The following is an 18,594-nucleotide window of genomic DNA, read 5'->3' on the forward strand; positions in this document are numbered from 1 at the left end:
TTCCATTCCATGAATTTATCCCTACATAGGCTCACACATGCACAAACACATATCCATAAGGCTATTCAATGGAGCACTGTGTTTAATAACAAAAGACTGGAAACTACCCATGTCTATGAATTAGAGAACTAGTTAACATGAAATACCCATACAATACATATTAAGCAACTATTATAAAGAAGGTAGTTCTATTTAGAATCTCCAAGATGTATTGTTAAGTGAAAATCAGTACAAAGCAGTGCACAGACTACTACCATGGATGTGAGAAGCAATAAAAAAGGCGCACACACACACACACACACATCTGCAGTAAATACACGTGCTACGTGCTGCGCTTAGTCCCTCAGTCAGCTCTGACTCTGACCCCACAGACTGTAGCCTGCCAGGATCCTCTGTCCATGGGGATTCTCCAGGCAAGAATACTGGAGTGGGTTGCCATGCCCTCCTCCAGGGGATCTTCCCAACCCAGGGATCAAAACCCAGGTCTCCCACACTGCAGGCGGAGTCCCTACCTCCTGAGCCACCAGGGAAGCCCGTGAATACTAAAATGGATGGCCTATTCCTTCTCCAGGGGATCTTTCCCGACCTAGAATCGAACCAGGGTCTTCTGCATTGCAGGTGGTTTCTTTACCAGCTGAGCTACCAGGGGAAGCTCCACATTTTCTATATATATAACACAAATTATCACTGGAAAAATTCACAACAAACTGATAACTATAGTTACTGGATAGATGAAAGAGGCTTGGAGGACAGCCACAAGGAAGAGATAGATCACTGTATATCCCCTTATACTCTTCACTTTTTTTGGTAATGAGGCTAGTGGTAAAGGACCCACCTGCCAATGCAGGAGACATAAGAGATATGGGTTCGATCCCTGGGTTGGGAAGATCCCCTGGAGAAGGACATGGCAACCCACTCCAGTATTCTTGCCTGGAGAACCCCACAGACAGAGGAGCCTGACAGGCTGCAGGCCACAGGTTCACCAAGGGTCTGACACGACCAAAGTGACTTAGCACGCATGCAGTATTAAAGTATGAATGAACAAATGCCTAAAGATAAAATAACTTATAAAAGAAATTACTAAGTAGGGTTATGAACATAGGCAATGAACTGGAAATGAACATTCTGGGCACAAAACTGTTGTAAAAAACACAGCTGCAAATGAACATTGTGGGTAGAAAATGTGGGTGGTAAAAAGAAAAACTATAATTTGAGAACATGACACACACGAGGGAGGAACCTAGCTACTCATTTGAGATGCAGCATGTTTGGATAAAAAATATCTACCAAGAGGGAATTCCCCAGTGGTCCAGTGGTTAGGACTCTACGTTTCTCTTGGCCTCAGGTTCAATCCCTGGTCAGGAAACTAAGATCCCACAAGCCCCACAGCATGACCAAATAATTTAATTAATTTCTAAAATACCTACCAAAAAATATTCTGTCAAATACTAGATTTAAAAGCTGAAATCATAGTTACTAAAATAGAAGTACAACAAAGTCCCAGGTGGTAATAATTTTAAACAAAGCTACATATAACAACCTCAAGACCACAGAATAATATGATCACTTACTTCCTGATGGAAGATCTTCTTATTTTAGACTTTTCTGACTATGTAAAAGTATAATTTTAGCTCTCTCACGAAGACAGTGAACAAAAGTTACACTCTCCAAAGTTACACTGAAATGTTGATGGGTTTGGGGGGTTTTTTTTAAGGTGGAGAAAAGAATACTACACAGGCATTCAAGTGACCTGTATTCTTCCACTGTGTGACTTTGAACAAATTTAATCTCTTCAATCCTGCTTCTTTAAGAGTCTAGATCTTATGACCTCTAAAGTTAAATAATTCTAAAATTTCAAGATTATACAGAGAGCATGTAAGAATTTTCCAGTTTCTTTTCAACTCAGTTTTAAATTTAGCTTAACAACTAAACTGAATGTAAAAACATTTAACAAAACACACAATCATTACGAAAGGCAGAATCCTAAGCAGATGGTCCTGAATATTTCAAATTTGTCAACAGCAAGATAAAGTGAAAAGCTTAAGGTTTTGAGTGCCTCCTGATTTTGGCACAGTGATTCCGCTTCTGCTTTTATTACCCACATTGGCCTACAATCCTAACTAGTTCCTCAGTCATTGGCATTTGTGGTGTTTTTACCCTATGACACATACTGTCTTAGTTTGGTCTTTCCTTCAAACAAATCAGTCTGAATTTCAAAAATACACTGGTTATTAAGGATATAATTACTGAGTTAAAAAGTAAAGTTTAAAAAAATTTCACCAATGAAACATATATCCTTTTTTATGTGAATCTCCCCTTTATAAAGGTTCAGTATAGTTACATAAAATTGCTTTTATTACAGCTAAAACTAAAGCTTATTAATTTCTTACCACAAAGGCAAACTAATCAGAGCTTTCTAAACAGTCAAATTCATTTTCTTAGGCATACTCATGGAAAACAATCTACATTTTTCGTTGGGAAAATCAATTGCTTAACCAATTACTAGCTGCACTAAGTGCAGCAAACATATATATTTGTGACTCAGGTTAGGGGAAGCCTTTTTATGATACAACACCAAAAGCACAATCAACCCAAGAAAAAATGGACAAACTGGACATCATCAAAATTACAACGTTTTTGTGCTTCAATAAAACCATCTTTAAAGTGAAAAGACAGGGCTTCCTTGGTGGCTCAGTGGTAAAGAAGTTGCCTGCCAATGCAGGAGACACGGGTTTGATCCCTGATCCAGAAGGATCCCACATGCCATGGAGCAACTAAGCCTCATGTACCACAACTACTGAGCCTGTGCTCTAGAGCCTGGGAGCCGCAACTACTGAGCCCACGTGCTGCAACTACTGAAGCCCGTGCACTCTAGAGCCTGTGCTGCACAACAAAAGCCACCACCATGAGACACCTGAGCACAGCAACCACAGGAGCCCCCCCACCACCAGCCCCCTGCAAACAGAGAAAGCCCTCCCAGCAAGGAAGACCCAGACAGCCAAAAATAAATAGAAGTATTAAAAGAAAAAAAAAGAAAACGAAAAGACTATCCACATAATTAGAAAAAAATTCTGCAAATCATGTAACTGATAAGGGACTGGCATTTAGAATATATAAAGAACTCTCACAGCTCAATATTAAAAAGACAACCAATATTTTAAGTGGACAATAGCTGCTTCTCTAAAGATATACAAACGATTAATAACCACATGAAAAGACACTAAGCATCATTAGGAAAATGCAAATCAAAACACAAAGGGAAAACACTTCATACAGGGTTGGTGAGAATGTGGAGAAACTGGAACCCTCATATACTGTTGGTAGGAATGAATATAAAATAGTTCAGCCTCTTAGGAAACCAGGTCAGAATTTCCCTAAATTCTAAGAATATAATTACCATAATACCCAGCAATTCTAATTCTAGGTACATTCCCAAGAGAACCAAAAGCATTATATCCACACAAAAACTTGTACACAAATGTTCATAGCAGTATTATTTGCTATAATCGAGAAGTGAAAACAACAGAATCTGCCTGCCAATGCAGGAGACACAAGTTCGATCCCTGGTCTGGGAAGATCCTGTTGCCATAGAGCAACTAAGCCCCTATGCCACAACTATTGAGCCAGAGCCCTGGAATCACAACTACTGAGCCCTTGCACTGCCACTACTAAAGCCCACAACTCCTAGACGGCTCAGCAACAAGAGCAGCCACAGCAATGACAAGCCCACGCCCTACAACTAGAAAGCAGCGCCCGAAGGCCACAACTAGAGAAAAGACCCAGTACAGTCAATAAATAAATAAAATAATTTTTTTAAAAAACAATTTTTATAGTATACCTCTTTTGTAAGAAAAAGAAAATAAGGATGCAGACATAAACATACCATACTTTGGTTGAGTGAGAAAGGAACAGACAGCTCAGAAACAGAAGCAAGATTTACAAAATCTTTCAATACTGTATCAAGTTTTAAGCCATGTAAATATTTACTATATTAAAAAGTAAAGAAAAAAACACACCCAATCATGAACAAAAAGCAAAAAGTCTGACTTAATAGTCAAAACTAATCAAATTGCTCAAATAAACAAAAAAGTGTCATTTCAAGTAACTTTTGAACAGTTCTTTTTTTTTGTGGGGGCGGGGAGAGGGTGGCGGTGCTGGGTCTTCCCTCCGCAGGCAGGCTTTCTTTAGCTGCAGTGATGGGGGTAGTGGTGAGCTACTCTCTAGTTGTGGTGCGCAGGCTTCTCATTGCGGTGGCTTCTCTTGTTGCGGAGCACGGGCTCTAGAGCACATGGACTTAGTCGCCCACAGCATGTGGATCTTTCCAGCCCAGGGATTGAGCCAGTGTCCCCAGTACTGGCAAAAGGATTCTTAACCACTGGACTATCAGGGAAGTCCTCTAACTGTTCATTTTTAGTGGAATACAGTCTAAGGAAAAAGGACTGAAAAGAAATCAACTGCACTCAGTTGAATCTACTTTCCTTGTAACAAATCCCAATAACAATGTTCACTTTAAACTGGAATTTAAAATACTAATATAAACAGTTTTTGAAAACATGTTTTCTAGCTCTGTCCAATGAAGGAAGCCCAGAACACAGACACTCTAGTAACAGTGTATATATTACCAACCACCCAAATCTTAAAATCTATGAATATCATTTTCTATCAAAAAAAAGTAAGACTTTTTGGAGAAACAGAGAAACATAAAAAACAAAACAGGAAAACACAGAAAGACGTGGGTTATTTTGTTTTGCTAAAAAACCAAGAAAAAAGCTCTCAAAGATTAATTAGGTTCAGCCAAAAGGGAATTCCTTTTGAAGAGGGAATTCCCTGGTGAACACAGAGCTTCCACTGCAGGGGGCATGGGTTCTACCCCTGATCCAGGAATAAGTCATGTGGCATGACCAAAAAAAAAAAAAAAAAAAAAAAAAACCCATGGGGTGGGGGTGGGGATACAAGAACCAGCTTAAAGAGGGACTCACACTAGCCAAGTCTGCAACAACTTAAGCATGGAAAACAGTAACAACTACAACTGACTAACACATCAAAAAAAAAAAAAAAAAAACAGTAATACTCCAAAAATCAGGAGAAAACAAAACTAGTAGACTAGACTTAAAGAAAAGTTAGTCATTAAAGAAAGAAAGGCCATAGAAACAACTACCAACCAAAGACTAAAGAGGGCTTCCCTGGTGGCTCAGTGGAAAAGAAATCTGCCTGTCAATGCAAGAGACACAGGTTGTTTTTTTTTCCATTTATTTTTATTAGTTGGTTTTGATCCCTGATCTGGGAAGATCCCACAGGCCTCAGAGCAACTAAGTCCGTGTGCCACAACTATTGAGCCTGTGCTCAAGAGCCCAGGAGCTGCAACTAGAGAAAAGCTCACTCAGCAACGAAGACCCAGCACAGCCAAAAATGAATAAATTTTTTTAAGTTTAAAAATATCATAAAGACTAAAGAAATATGACAAATACAATGTTCAATTCTAGACTGGAACCTAAATTACAGAGGAAAAAACTCTGTAAGGGATGTTATTGAGACAACTGGAGAAACTGTAATATGAAATCTGAATATCAGATATCGTACCTACATTAAGTCCATCAGTTCAGTTCAGTCACTCAGTCATATCCGACTCTTTGCGACCTCATGGACTGCAGAACACCAGGCTTCCCTGTCCATCCCCAATTCCCAGAGCTTGCTCGAAACTCAAGTCTGTAGAATCTGTTAATATTCTGAGTATTAAAGAGAATGGTGTTCTTAAGGGGAAGATGCATGGTAGCTATCAAGGACTCCAGATGTTTCAGGAAAACACACACAGAATAGGGGGAATTCCCTGCCAGTCAGCTGAAACTACTGAGCCCAAGGGCTGCAACTATCAAAGCCCGCATGCCTAGAGCCTGTGCTGTGCAAGAAGAAAAGGCACCGCAATGAGAAGCCTGTGCAGACGACTAGAAAGTAGCCCCTGCTTGCCACAACTAGAGAAAGTCCACGCACAGCAACAAAGACCCAGATCATTAAAAACCATAAATAAATAAAATTTTAAAAACTATAAAGGAGGGGGAAGCACTTTTTTTTTAACAGAAAACAGCCAAGAAATAACAGAGCTGTGAGGAGAATTTTTGTAGAAAGTTCACTTATTCAATTTTTATAACTCCAAATTAAATGACTAGGCCAACAATCATCAACCATTAGGTGACAGGGGAAAATGTACCTTTTCAATGAAGAAATCCAATGGACACCACACTAAACAAGTAAATTTAGCATTGTAAACAGTGGGGCAAACATCTGGAAATCCTCACCACCTTATTAATAGATCACTAGAAACAGGAGAACCAGAATTCTGTCTTTCCTGTGCAATGCAATGTAAATTACATACTACCATCTATGAAGTATTTGTGCCAAAAATACTGACCCAAACTTAATTAATTCTCTCTAGATCTAACTTTCAATTTATAGGAAATTTAAAAATAGAGAAACAAGTTAAATGACATTTTTAGCATTCAGTTAGAAAATCCCAAATACAGCATATTCTTTAGAAGTCCATGCCAGAAACAACGTTAACTGAAAGTGAAAGTGAAGTCGCTCTGTCGTGTCCAACTCTGTAGCCCACCAGGCTCCTCTGTCCATGGGATTCTCCAGGCAAGAATACTGGAGTGGGCTACCATTTCCTTCTCCAGGGGATCTTCCCAACCCAGGGTTTACATTAACTGACTAAAGCATAATAAAGGGAATTGTTTTTATATAGTTTCACCTGGAGGCTAGTTTATAATAAAAATATATAAAGTGTAGAAAAATGGCATTAGTTTAAAGAGGTATTTAGGGAACAAATAGCATGATATCAGCATTTAATTTCAACTGGTTGTTGAGGGGAGAGGTATGCTGAAAAGCAAAATGGTCAAAATGTTAGTAACAGATAAATCTAAATGAAAGGCAATAGGTGTTCACTGCATTCTTCTTTCAGCTTTTCTGGATGTTTGCAATTTATCCTAACACACAAAGAAAAAAAGTTACCAGAATATCCTACACACAAATAAAGGGAAATTGCTCCTTAACCAAATCTTACTAGTGCAGAAAGTAAAAAGAGCAGGTGGCTTTATAACAAAGTCAGCCTTAAAGCACAGCTGTGCATTTGTCAACCCACCCAAGGACCCGCTTGAAAGGTAAGGCATAGTGTCAGGTGCTAGCGTAACAGAGGCAGTCACACAGACCTTAGGTTAAACAGAGGCACAGTTGAAAATAAACAAATATTCACTGAAGACCTCACTAATGGGGCAAGATGTAGCTGGACTTTGAGAAATGGACAGGATATGAAGTATGAAAGGAGGGGGATGGGCAAACACGTCACCAGTAAGGGCAAAGGAGCAGAAATAAACCCAGTCTGTGTGAAGTACAGATCTTAGGAGAGTCATGATGAGGATTTTTGTAGAAAAACCATTCACTCAATTTTTATAATGTTTTAGGCTTTATGAGCACAAAAAAAAAATATAAGGCACTGTAGTATCTGCCTTCTAAGAGCTGACAAATTAGTGGAGAAGTTATGCTCCAATCAAAATACATTAAATAGGACTTCTCTGGTGGTCCAGTGGTTGGGAATCGGCCTGCCAATTCAGGGGACCCGGGTTCCATCCCTGGTCCCAGAAGATGCTACACGCCATGAGAAAACTGAGCCCTTGTGCCACAACTGAAGCCCGCGCAGCCGAGAGCCCACTGCTTTGCAAACCACAGCCAGAGAAAACCCTCGTGCCCAGAGCAGCCAAAAATAATTGGATAAAGTTAAATTTAAAAAATACATTAAGAAGAAGTATACACAAAACTCTTTAATTAAACACAGGGAAGGGAGTACTTACTTTACCAAAGGAATGAGATTGATCCAATCTTTGTTTCCAACAAAGACATTTGAGTTAATTTTTAAAAAGTAAAAATGGGGAAGGCAGAAATGGACAAAATGGATGAAGGGGATCAAAATATACAAATTTCCAATTCTAAAGTAAGTTAAACATAGCAACTACAGTTAACACTATATTGCATATTGAAATTTTCTAAATGAGTAGATCTTAAAAGTTCTCATAACAAAAAGAAAGTATAACTGTATGGTGATGAACTTATTGTGGTGATCATTCTGCAATATATACTAATAGTGAAGCATTACTGTACCTATGTACACCTGAAACTAACAACTCAATTTAAAAAAAAAAAAAGGACTTCATCAAATTCAAGTCACAAAAGAAAAATGCCAAAATTTACTGAATGCTTACTATGTACTTTTTTTACCTTGGAGATAATACTATAACTAACATTTTTAAACTGAAGTTCAGCATGTAAGTGACCAAATGTAAAAAAGCTAGATAGTGGAGAGACTAACCAGTAGACAGACCTTCAAACCTAGGTCTATCTACTGCTAAAACCCATAGCCTTTCCAATAAATACTACCTAGATCTTAGAAAATAACAAGCACTCAAATTATGATTATAAGGTACAAAACAAACATTATAAAGTCAGTCACTAGTAAAAAATACTAAAATGTTCTAAGGCAGAAAGGATGAGAATAAAAATATTTTCCAATACAATGCATATATGAGTATCAGAGAAATTTTCACTAATCTAAAAGAAAAAAAAAATCTCTTAAAAGCAGAAGTTACAACACAAATAAAATCCTGGAATAATGTTTGGCAGAAAACTAGGACAACTGGAATCTTAAAAAACAAATCTGGAATGCTTAAAAAACTGGTGAGCTAGACAACTAAATATGATTTGATAATGAAGATTTCTAATCTGTGGGCTCTAATTAATACTACTTTAATGTAAAAGTCCCATCTTCTGCTAAGCAACCTCAAAAGGATAACATAAATACATTCTTAGGTGAAAAGTTTTCACTAATATCTTTGTCAATATATTTGTGACAGTTATAAAACTTTACATTGCCTTACTTTCTTTTTATTTTTGTTTTTCCGTTTATTTTTATTAGTTGGAGGCTAATTACATCATTACAGTAGTTTTTGTCATACATTGAAATGAATTAGCCATGGATTTACATGTATTCCCCATCCCGGTCCCCTCTGCCTTACTTTCTTATTCTGAAATATGAAATAGTTTCAGCAACAATTAACATTTTTCCCTAAGTAGTGCGAAAAGTATACAGAACTTGTTACTTAGCATACAAGAGCTCTGAATAAGCACCTTAAATGGTTACTAGAAGTGTAATTAAAGCCTCAGGTCAGGGTAAAATTGATGGCAATACCTGCGTTTTAATATTTTTCACCAACCAAAGAATGCAAGTTAAGCCATCAACTTCAGAGATAAGGATTTATCTTTTTTCTAAAGCACTGTGATTTAAGGCCAACTTTCTACTAAAATTCCTCCTCCAAATACCAAAGTTAAAAATTTTTCTCTAAACTTCAAGAAAAAGGCCAAATACAGAACGTAAGGCCTCAACATAAATACAAATCGATACAGTATTTTGTCTTCTTCTAAGCAAGGAAAGCAGTTTAAAAGTGTAAAAGTACTTTATGGTAATAAGAGAGGCCAAATGCAATTAAGATTAGCGGGAAAAAATGCCATCGGGGAACAATGAACAGTTTCTGTTTAAAAGTTTTTGTTTGAACTAAATAGGTCTACCTCTGCATCACATTCACAGGCAAAAATACTGCGTGCACTAATCTCCAGAGGGTACTTAAAAGTTCACTCAGGCTTCGTAACAGTCCTCACAGTCCTTTTTGTTCATATTCTAGTCTTCCAAAGTTCCCCTAACACTCAACATAATGTCATCTGAGTAGAAAATACTTCAAATCATTCATGACAGGTTTTCTAGAAATAATCCATGTTTTTCTGATTTGATTTAAACAGGTCCAATTACCGAATTCCCTATCGACCCGCCTCCTTCTCCCTTCTCCGGAAGAACCACCAATTACAAGGGTTTACATGGACATATCAACAGTTTTTACATTTCCTAAAAAAAAAAGCCTTCTCTAATCCTGAGTATCTAACTGCCAGAACTCAAAATCAGAAATACACAGGGAGCTACTAATGGCCACTTGCAGAGAGCACGATCTAAACCAAACAAAACAGTAATAAAGCTATTCCAAAGGAGCAGGAGCAGAGGTTTTTTGCCTACCTAGCTGTGGACTTATACCTGTTAAAATTACAGACTTCAGGTCACGATAAAAACGAGGCTAAACCTTCGCCGTTTTACAGGTTTCTATTAACTAACTTCCCATGACCTCTTCAATCAACCACTCAAACCATTCAACTCTCGGCCCAACCCCTTCCACTCCCGCCCCCAATTTCAGTTTTAAGGCGCTTCACTCCTCCAAACTTCAGTGTTCTCCGCGGCCTACCCTACCTACGTCTTCGCGTCGCCACAGGTCCCAAGTCAGGGCCTTAGCCTTGCCATGTCCGCCATTCCCGGGATGCCTCAAGCTGCTAGCCCCCTCCCGTAAGGCCCAAACCCGCCTCAAAGAGAGTTGGGAGGTCTATCCTCCCAACTCTTCCAACTCGTCCACAGGCACCCCTGAGGTCCCCAAAGCACGCAACGGCCGAGCATGAAAATGGCGGAGTGCGGCCGCCTGCGGCAGGTGAGCGGTCCCATGCCGCCGCCGCACTCACCCTCAGGCGCTGATCAGAGGTCCTAATGACTGGCGAGCGATATGTTCGTCTTCACAGTCAGGAATGTCTCTCCCGTCGGGCCCCCCCCCTCCTCCCCTCTCAATCCCACTCCTCCAAAAGAGCAGCCGCCATCTTCCCCTATGAGCCACCGAGCGCACGTCCGTATGTCATCACGCACCGGCGTACGCCTCTACGTCACGCGCGCCCAAGCCAAAGGACTCCGTAGGGCTCTCTGCGCATGTGTTTAGCTGAGAGGCGGGGCCTGACCGGAACTTCACGCGGCCTCTCGGAGCGACTTCTTTGTTAAGGATGAGAAGAGGTCCTCACGCCTTGGAGAGAAGGGATCTGGGGAGGTGGTTGTGAGGCTGCCAGGGTTAATACCATGACAGGCGGCCTGGACCTAAGTTTTTGCTTCCCCCGAAATGATAAGATTCCCTACCCCCATCAGGTAACCTGAAGCCAGCCAATATGCTCTCAGTAAGAAACAAAGGAAGAGCTGAAAGGCCCGCGAAAGTTGCACCAATAAAATTGCTTTGCAGACATGTAACCAATCCGCTTAAGCCAGCTACTAACCTCTTATGCATACCTTATAAATTTGGATAACAGCCTTTGTTCAGGGCTTTTCTGACCTTGCGCCACTGTGTTGGTCGCAGCAGAAAGCCCTGACTCGAGCCAGAAATAAAACTTCCCTTTTTGTAAATTGCATTGTCTTGGTAGCCTTCTCTCTTCCTGCTCGGGGATTCGGACATCGGGCATAACATTTGGGGGCTCGTCCGGGATCCCTTGACCGGGAGAAGAGAACACTTACAGGACAGAGGGGAAGGATAGATAAAAACACCGGTGCTCAGGCAGAACAGGAAAGTCCAGTGTAAATCCGAGGCCCTGCTGGAAAGCAGGAAGGTATCTGGCGCAGAAAAAACTTCCTATAAAGGAGAGGGAGCCGGCATAAGGCCGAGGCCAGCGGACGCGCTGGGAGGCGGCCGACTCCGCGGGAAAGAGGGGAACGAGCCGGCGTAAGGCCGAGGCCAGCGGACGCGCTGGGAGGCGGCCGACTCTGCGGAAAGGTTTTGTATAAAGGGGGAACGGATTAAACGTTCCAGCCGGCGTAAGGCCGAGGCCAGCGGACGCGCTGGGAGGCAGCCGATTCTGCGGGAGACGCCATTCGGTAAGGTGAACCTGCGACCGGGAGGCAAGAGAATTCAGGGGGCCCGAAAACCCAGCGCTGTGTTGGCGGCCGCCGTTCGTTTGTCCGTGTGTTCGTCTACGCCCCTCCGTGTTTGTGTGTGTGCCGGCATTGTCTTTGGTCTCGTTCCCTTCTGATACATCGTTCTTTTCTCTCTTCTGACTTATTCTCCTTCTCTTCTTCTCTGATCTGCCCTCAACTCCTTTTTCTTTTCGGGAGTTTCAGTGAATAGGCGAACAGTTGTGGAGGCAATTGATGAGTCCTGGCCAGGGCTACACTCTGGCGGACTCTGAAGGCCCTACAATAAGTGAGCCTCAGTAACTAGAGCCCGACCGGGTGAAACTCTCCTTTAACATCCCTAACTGAGGACGTGGCCTAAAATTCTTCGTGTGGGCACGGGTCAGGCACTTAAAGGCCATTAGGGCGCCTGCCACTTGAAGACTCCCGTGAGAGGATAAGGGGGTCACGGAACGGGCTAGAAACCCCTAGGGTGCCCGCCCCCAGCAAGAAAACTTCCGTGCAACGACGCAGGCACATAAACAGTTCCAAAAGCATACCATAAGCCCAACCTCTTGGCCGCCACCACTCCCGGTAGGATTTTTGGTGGTCGTTCTCAGTGACTTCTCTCTCTCTCTTCCCTACCATTTATTCCTTGACCATGGGTCAGGGAGAATCTACCCCACTTTCTCTCATGACTGACCATTTTTCAGATGTCAGGGCCAGGGCCCATAACTTGTCTTTGTTAGTCAAGAAAAGTAAATTAATAACTTTTTGTTCTGCAGAGTGGCCCGCCTTCCAGGTTGGATGGCCTCCGGAAGGCACCTTTCAACCGTCCATCATACAGGCTGTGAAGGAGAAGATTATGGCTCCTGATCCCTGGGGCCATCCGGGTCAGGTCCCCTATGTCATGGTTTGGCAGGATCTAGTGGAAAATCCGCCTAAGTGGTTAAAACCTTTCGTTCACAAACCTCCTAGTTCTTCTAATTCACAGGTCCTGGTGATGGAGACCCCCCCAGAGGAAACCAAAAAGAAAGAGGACCCAAAACTAGTCTTTCAGGAATCATCTTGTCCAAACCTGATAGACCTAGAAACGGAGATGAGGCCTCCGCCTTATGTGCCCTCCTTGCAATCCCCTCCGAGGAGAGAAGCTCCCACGGGTGAACCGAGAGGATTAGGAGGGCCAATGGGAACCGACCGTGAGGGGGGACCGGCATTGGGGACCCGGGGGAGAACTAGGGGAGATAGGGGTGGGCAAGACCCTGGAGACTCAGAGTTACCTTCATCCACTGTTCAGGCGCTCCCCGTCCGAGTGGGACCAGCTAACCCGGATGGAGAGCGAACCTATCAGTACTGGCCCTTTTCCACGAGTGACCTGTACAATTGGAAAACCCAAAACCCTCCTTTCTCAGAGAAGCCCCAAGGCCTCATTGACCTCTTAGATTCCATTTTGTTCACTCACAACCCCACCTGGGATGATTGTCAGCAGCTGTTACAGGTACTCTTCACCACAGAAGAACGGGAGCGAATCCTGGCAGAGGCGCGGAAACGAGTCCCGGGGGCCGATGGGAGGCCTACTGCCCAGCCTCATCTCGTAGACGAGGGGTTTCCTCTGTTGCGGCCTAACTGGGATTTTGAGCGGGTGGAAGGTAGGGAGCGTCTCCGAGTGTACCGCCAGACTCTGATGGCTGGCCTGCGGGCTGCAGCTAGGAAGCCGACAAATTTGGCGAAGGTAAATTTAGTAAGGCAAGAGCCCACTGAGAGCCCGGCAGCCTTCCTAGAGAGGCTGATGGAAGCCTTTAGGCAATATACACCTATGGACCCCCAGGCTGAGGAGTCACGCGCTGCAGTTCTGTTAGCGTTTGTGAATCAGGCAGCCCCAGATATTAGGAGAAATTACAAAAGATAGAGGGGTTGGGAGAACAGACAATACAGGATTTACTGAAAGCAGCTGAAAAGGTATTTAATAATAGGGAGACCTCAGAAGAAAGGGAAGAACGAATTCGACGGGAGGAAAGGGAATTAGCTGAGAAGATCAGGAAGGAAGATAGAGAATATAGAACGAGGGAAAACCGGAAGAACCAGAGAGAGCTAGCCCAGATTCTTTTTGCGGGGATAAAGGCCGGAACAGAATTGAGGGAACCTCGAGACCCCCAGACGGGAGAAAAAGAAAAACCAAAAAGGCAGGCCCTAAAGAAGGATCAGTGCGCCTACTGCAAAGAACAGGGGCACTGGAAAAACGAGTGCCCTAAGAGGGACTCGAGGAGAGGAATGACCCAGAGGGGGAAAATCCCCCCCGGAACTCGAGTTCTATATGCGGGGGAAGACAGTGACTAGGGGAGTCAAGACTCGGCACCCCTCCCCGAGTCCTGGGTAACCATACATGTGGAGGGGAAACCCGTTGGCTTCATGGTAGATACTGGCGCCCAACACTCTGTTTTAAATAAAAAGCTGGGACCAATGTCTAAGAAAACCAGCATAGTGCAAGGAGCCACGGGGACAAAAAGATATTGTTGGACCACAGAACGAAAAGTAAATCTGGGGACCCACCAGGTGTCCCATTCGTTTTTGGTGATACCAGAATGCCCAGCCCCTCTACTTGGAAGAGACTTGTTAACTAAAGTTAATGCTCAGATCCATTTTGACCCTGGGGGAATGTCAGTCACGGATGGACTTGGACAGCCGATACATGTCTTGTCCCTAGCCTTAAGGGATGAATACAGACTTTTTGCGCCTAAGCCCTCAGAGGTTATAGCACCAGATGTACAACCGTGGGTCCATAAATACCCATTGGCCTGGGCAGAAACGGCAGGAATGGGACTGGCCAAACAGAGACATCCGGTCGTCATCGAGCTAAAGGCCGAGGCAGTTCCTGTGAGGGTGAGACAGTACCCTATGAGCCAGGAGGCTCGGCGGGGGATCACTCCCCACATTCGACGGCTCATGGATGCCGGAATTCTCAAGCGGTGCCAATCCCCTTGGAACACCCCCTTACTGCCGGTGAAGAAGCCAGGGGGGACAGATTACAGACCTGTCCAAGACCTGCGAGAAGTCAACAAGCGGGTGAGTGACATACACCCCACTGTCCCTAACCCGTATACCCTCCTGAGCAGCTTACTGCCTGAGTACACTTGGTACACTGTGTTAGACTTGAAGGATGCCTTTTTCAGCCTACCCCTGGCGGCCCAGAGCCAGGAGATATTTGCCTTTGAGTGGACCGAGGGGGAGGGCCAACCGGTAGTACAATTAACTTGGACCCGCCTCCCACAGGGGTTCAAGAACTCCCCTACCCTGTTTAATGAGGCTCTGAGTGAGGACCTCTACGAATATCGGGCTTGCCACCCAGAGGTCATTCTGCTACAATATGTAGATGACCTTATGTTGGCTGGAACCACGGAGGAGGCATGCAGCCGTGCCACCGGGGACCTCTTACAGACCCTAGGCACCTTGGGGTATCATGCTAGTGCAAAGAAGGCACAAATAGCCCGGCAAGAGGTCACCTATTTGGGGTATAAGATCAGGCAGGGGCAAAGGTGGCTAACCCAGGCCATGAAGGAAACAATATTGCAGATACCAGAGCCCAAGACCCCCCGCCAGGTGAGAGAGTTTCTGGGGACTGTTGGATATTGCAGACTGTGGATCATGGGGTTTGCTGAGAAGGCCCGGCCCTTGTATGAGGGAAGTAAAGAGACCCCAAACTGGACTTGGACTGAGCCAATGAAACAGGCTTTCCAGACACTCAGACGGGCCCTACTAGAAGCCCCAGCCCTTGCCCTGCCTAACCCAAATAAGCCATTCCAGCTGTTTGTAGATGAAAAGCAAGGAATAGGAAAGGGGGTCTTGACGCAACAATGGGGACCATGGAAGCGGCCGGTGGCATACCTTTCGAAGCGATTAGACCCGGTGGCCGCTGGGTGGCCCCCTTGCCTTCGCATCATTGCAGCCACTGCCCTCCTCGTCCGCGACGCCGACAAGTTGACGTATGGACAGCAACTCTCGGTTTTCACCCCCCACGCCATCGAAGGGGTTTTGAAGCAGCCGCCGGGTAAGTGGATCTCCAATGCCCGCTTGACACATTACCAGGCCCTGCTGCTCGATGCCCCACGGGTGCGTTTTCAGACCCCTTGCTTCCTGAATCCAGCCACGCTCCTACCTAACCCAGAGAAAGACCGCCCTCTCCATGATTGCAGTGAGATACTGGCTGAGGCCCTGGCGGCACGAAAAGACTTAACTGATGTACCGCTAAGCAACAGTGAGCTAGTATGGTTCACCGATGGGAGCAGCTATGTAAAAGATGGGCAAAGGAAGGCGGGGGCCGCCATAGTTGATGAGTCAGGGCAAACGATATGGGCTGAGACACTTCCCCCAAACACTTCTGCACAAAAAGCAGAATTGATTGCCCTAATACAGGCTCTGGAGCAAGCGAAAGGGAAGAGAGTCACCATTTTCACTGACAGCCGATATGCTTTCAGCACTGCCCATATTCAAGGTCCCATATACCAAGAAAGGGGATTTCGGACAGCTGAGGGAAAAGAGGTCAAAAATTTGCCTGAGATTCGCAGGCTCCTGGAAGCTGTCCAACTGCCCCGGGCAGTAGCAATAGTACATGTCCCCGGTCACCAGAAAGGAGAAGACCCTAAGGCACGGGGCAATCGTGCCGCTGATGCGGCCGCTCGAGAAGCGGCTAGCCGGGACTATGCCGCCCCCATATTAGCCGTGGGACTTCCACCTCCTGGTATGGGGACCTTGCCACCAGTTCCCGAATATTCCCTCCCTGATCTCGCCTGGATCAACGAGGATACCACCCTCCAGAAGGATGACCAAGATGGATGGTACCGAGACCAAAACAACAACCTGATATTGCCTGCCACCCTGGGTCGTCACCTGTGTAAACACCTACACGCAACTACACACTTGGGAGAAAGAAAGACCCTAACACTTCTCCAGACGGCCTGCCTGAGGTTCCCTCGACAAAATGCAACTGTACGAGAGATAATTCAAGCCTGCAAAGCTTGCCAGCTGATGAGGGCAGAGAAGAAGCAGCACTCGGGAACGAGGTACCGAGGGGAAAAGCCAGGGCAACACTGGGAGATAGATTTCACTGAGGTAAGGCCAGGCAAGTATGGGTACCGCTATCTGTTGGTTCTGGTAGATACCTTCTCGGGGTGGGTGGAAGCTTTCCCCACTAAGGGAGAGACAGCCATAGTGGTTGCTAAAAAGATCTTAGAGGAAATAGTGCCTAGGTATGGGCTGCCAGTGACTATGGGCTCTGATAACGGACCTGCCTTTGTGAGCCAGGTTGTACAAGGGCTGGCCCGAGCTCTGGGGACGAAATGGAAGTTACATTGCGAATATAATCCCCAGAGCTCAGGACAGGTTGAGAGAATGAATCGGACCCTAAAAGAAACTTTGACAAAGTTGGCAATAGAGACTGGCGGGGACTGGGTGACCCTCCTTCCCTTTGCACTCTTTCGGGCGCGTAACACCCCTTATAAGCTGAATCTTACCCCTTTTGAGATTCTGTATGGAAGACCCCCTCCTGTGTGTCCTATTTTCGAAGGAAAATGCCTGCCACCCCCTACTTTGGGACAATTCCAGCAAACTCTGATGGCATTAAGTAAGGTGCATAACCATGTTTGGAAATTGATTCGAGAAGTATACGAGGGCCAGAATGAGAGGGCCCTCCCCTCTCATAATATTGGCCCAGGTGATTGGGTTTGGGTAAAACGACACCAATCTAGAGTATTAGAACCTAGATGGAAAGGCCCTTATGTTGTTCTCCTAACCACTCCTACCGCTGTCAAGGTTGACGGGATTGGACCCTGGGTTCACTGCAACCACGTGCGGCAGGCCACGCCAGAGGAACGAGATAAGGCACAAACAGAATGGAAGGCGAATACTCATCCGTCAAATCCTTTAAAACTGAAGCTCACCCGCCGAGAAGCCTCCTAGTTCTCTTGCTGATGGCAGCCCTCATCAATCCAGGGACGACTTCTCACGGCCTCCAGACCAACCCCCACCAGCCGGTCAAGGTTACCTGGAAACTCAGCGACGGACAGACTCACGAAGTGCTCAACCAGACCTCGGAGATCCATCCCATTAACACTTGGTGGCCAGACCTGTACTTTGATCTCAGGCAACTTTTTCATACTGGGCCAGGGTGGGTCAGAACGGATGGGTTCTGGTGGCCAGATGGGTTTTACGCCTGTCCTGGTGGCATCAAGGGAAATTGGAGGACATGTGGGGGGGTAGAAAGCTTTTACTGTGCTAGTTGGAGTTGTGTAACCTCATGCGATGGGCCCAGAAAGTGGGATGTGGGAAATCGAGACTTGGTGAACTTTACCTTCCGAGACCCTGACCGCAGGGCACCTCAAATACGGGTACAGTTTAACCAAGAAAGGGCAAAAAGAGAAAACAAGTGGACCTCCGGACTGACTTGGGGATTTCAACTCCACGTGAGTTGGCCCGGTCCCTATCCGAGTGGGTTATTGACCATAAGACAGGTTATTGAGCCAGTGCAGGTACATAGTTTAGGTCCCAATCTGGTCAAAACATTACAGGGGCACAAGGCGACCCCCAAGCCAACCACCTCCAGACCAGGCTCGCCGGGAACATGTAACATCTCCTCTACCCCGAGCCTCAGAGACAAACTGTCGGAAACCCCTGGCCCTCTGGCTGTTACCATTAGCTCAGCAATTCAGGACCCCCTATGGGCCTTAGTGAATGCAGCCTTTACGGTCTTAAACCATACCAACCCTAATGCGACCCAATCCTGCTGGCTTTGTTATAATCTTCACCCCCCCTTCTATGAGGCCATA

At 45.0% G+C, this 18,594-nt stretch overlaps 2 protein-coding genes across 14 annotated transcripts in view; one reads left to right on the top strand and one right to left on the bottom strand.

The window, feature by feature from the left end:
• Positions 1-10,761, bottom strand: part of WDR33 (WD repeat domain 33) — a 115,704-nt gene extending 104,943 nt beyond the window's left edge. For 7 of the 13 annotated variants that reach the window (XM_070463955.1, XM_070463950.1, XM_070463953.1 and 4 more), the window contains exon 1: positions 10,597-10,761. The gene's annotated coding sequence lies outside the window, so the exon portion shown is untranslated. The remainder of the gene's footprint in view (positions 1-10,596) is intronic. The other 6 variants (XM_070463963.1, XM_070463962.1, XM_070463961.1 and 3 more) reach the window with 3 other exon arrangements.
• Positions 10,762-10,853: 92 nt separating this feature from the next.
• Positions 10,854-17,900, top strand: LOC139033929 (uncharacterized). Its single transcript, XM_070463949.1, is given in 3 exon segments — positions 10,854-11,761; positions 12,562-13,665; positions 13,668-17,900. Coding segments are annotated over 2 exon segments (5,085 nt in total). The 5' UTR covers positions 10,854-11,761; positions 12,562-12,641; the 3' UTR covers positions 17,729-17,900.
• Positions 17,901-18,594: the final 694 nt, after the last annotated feature.

The sequence above is a fragment of the Odocoileus virginianus genome, unplaced genomic scaffold (assembly GCF_023699985.2).
Source record: "Odocoileus virginianus isolate 20LAN1187 ecotype Illinois unplaced genomic scaffold, Ovbor_1.2 Unplaced_Contig_10, whole genome shotgun sequence".
In the NCBI taxonomy this organism is placed as follows: Eukaryota; Metazoa; Chordata; class Mammalia; order Artiodactyla; family Cervidae; genus Odocoileus; species Odocoileus virginianus.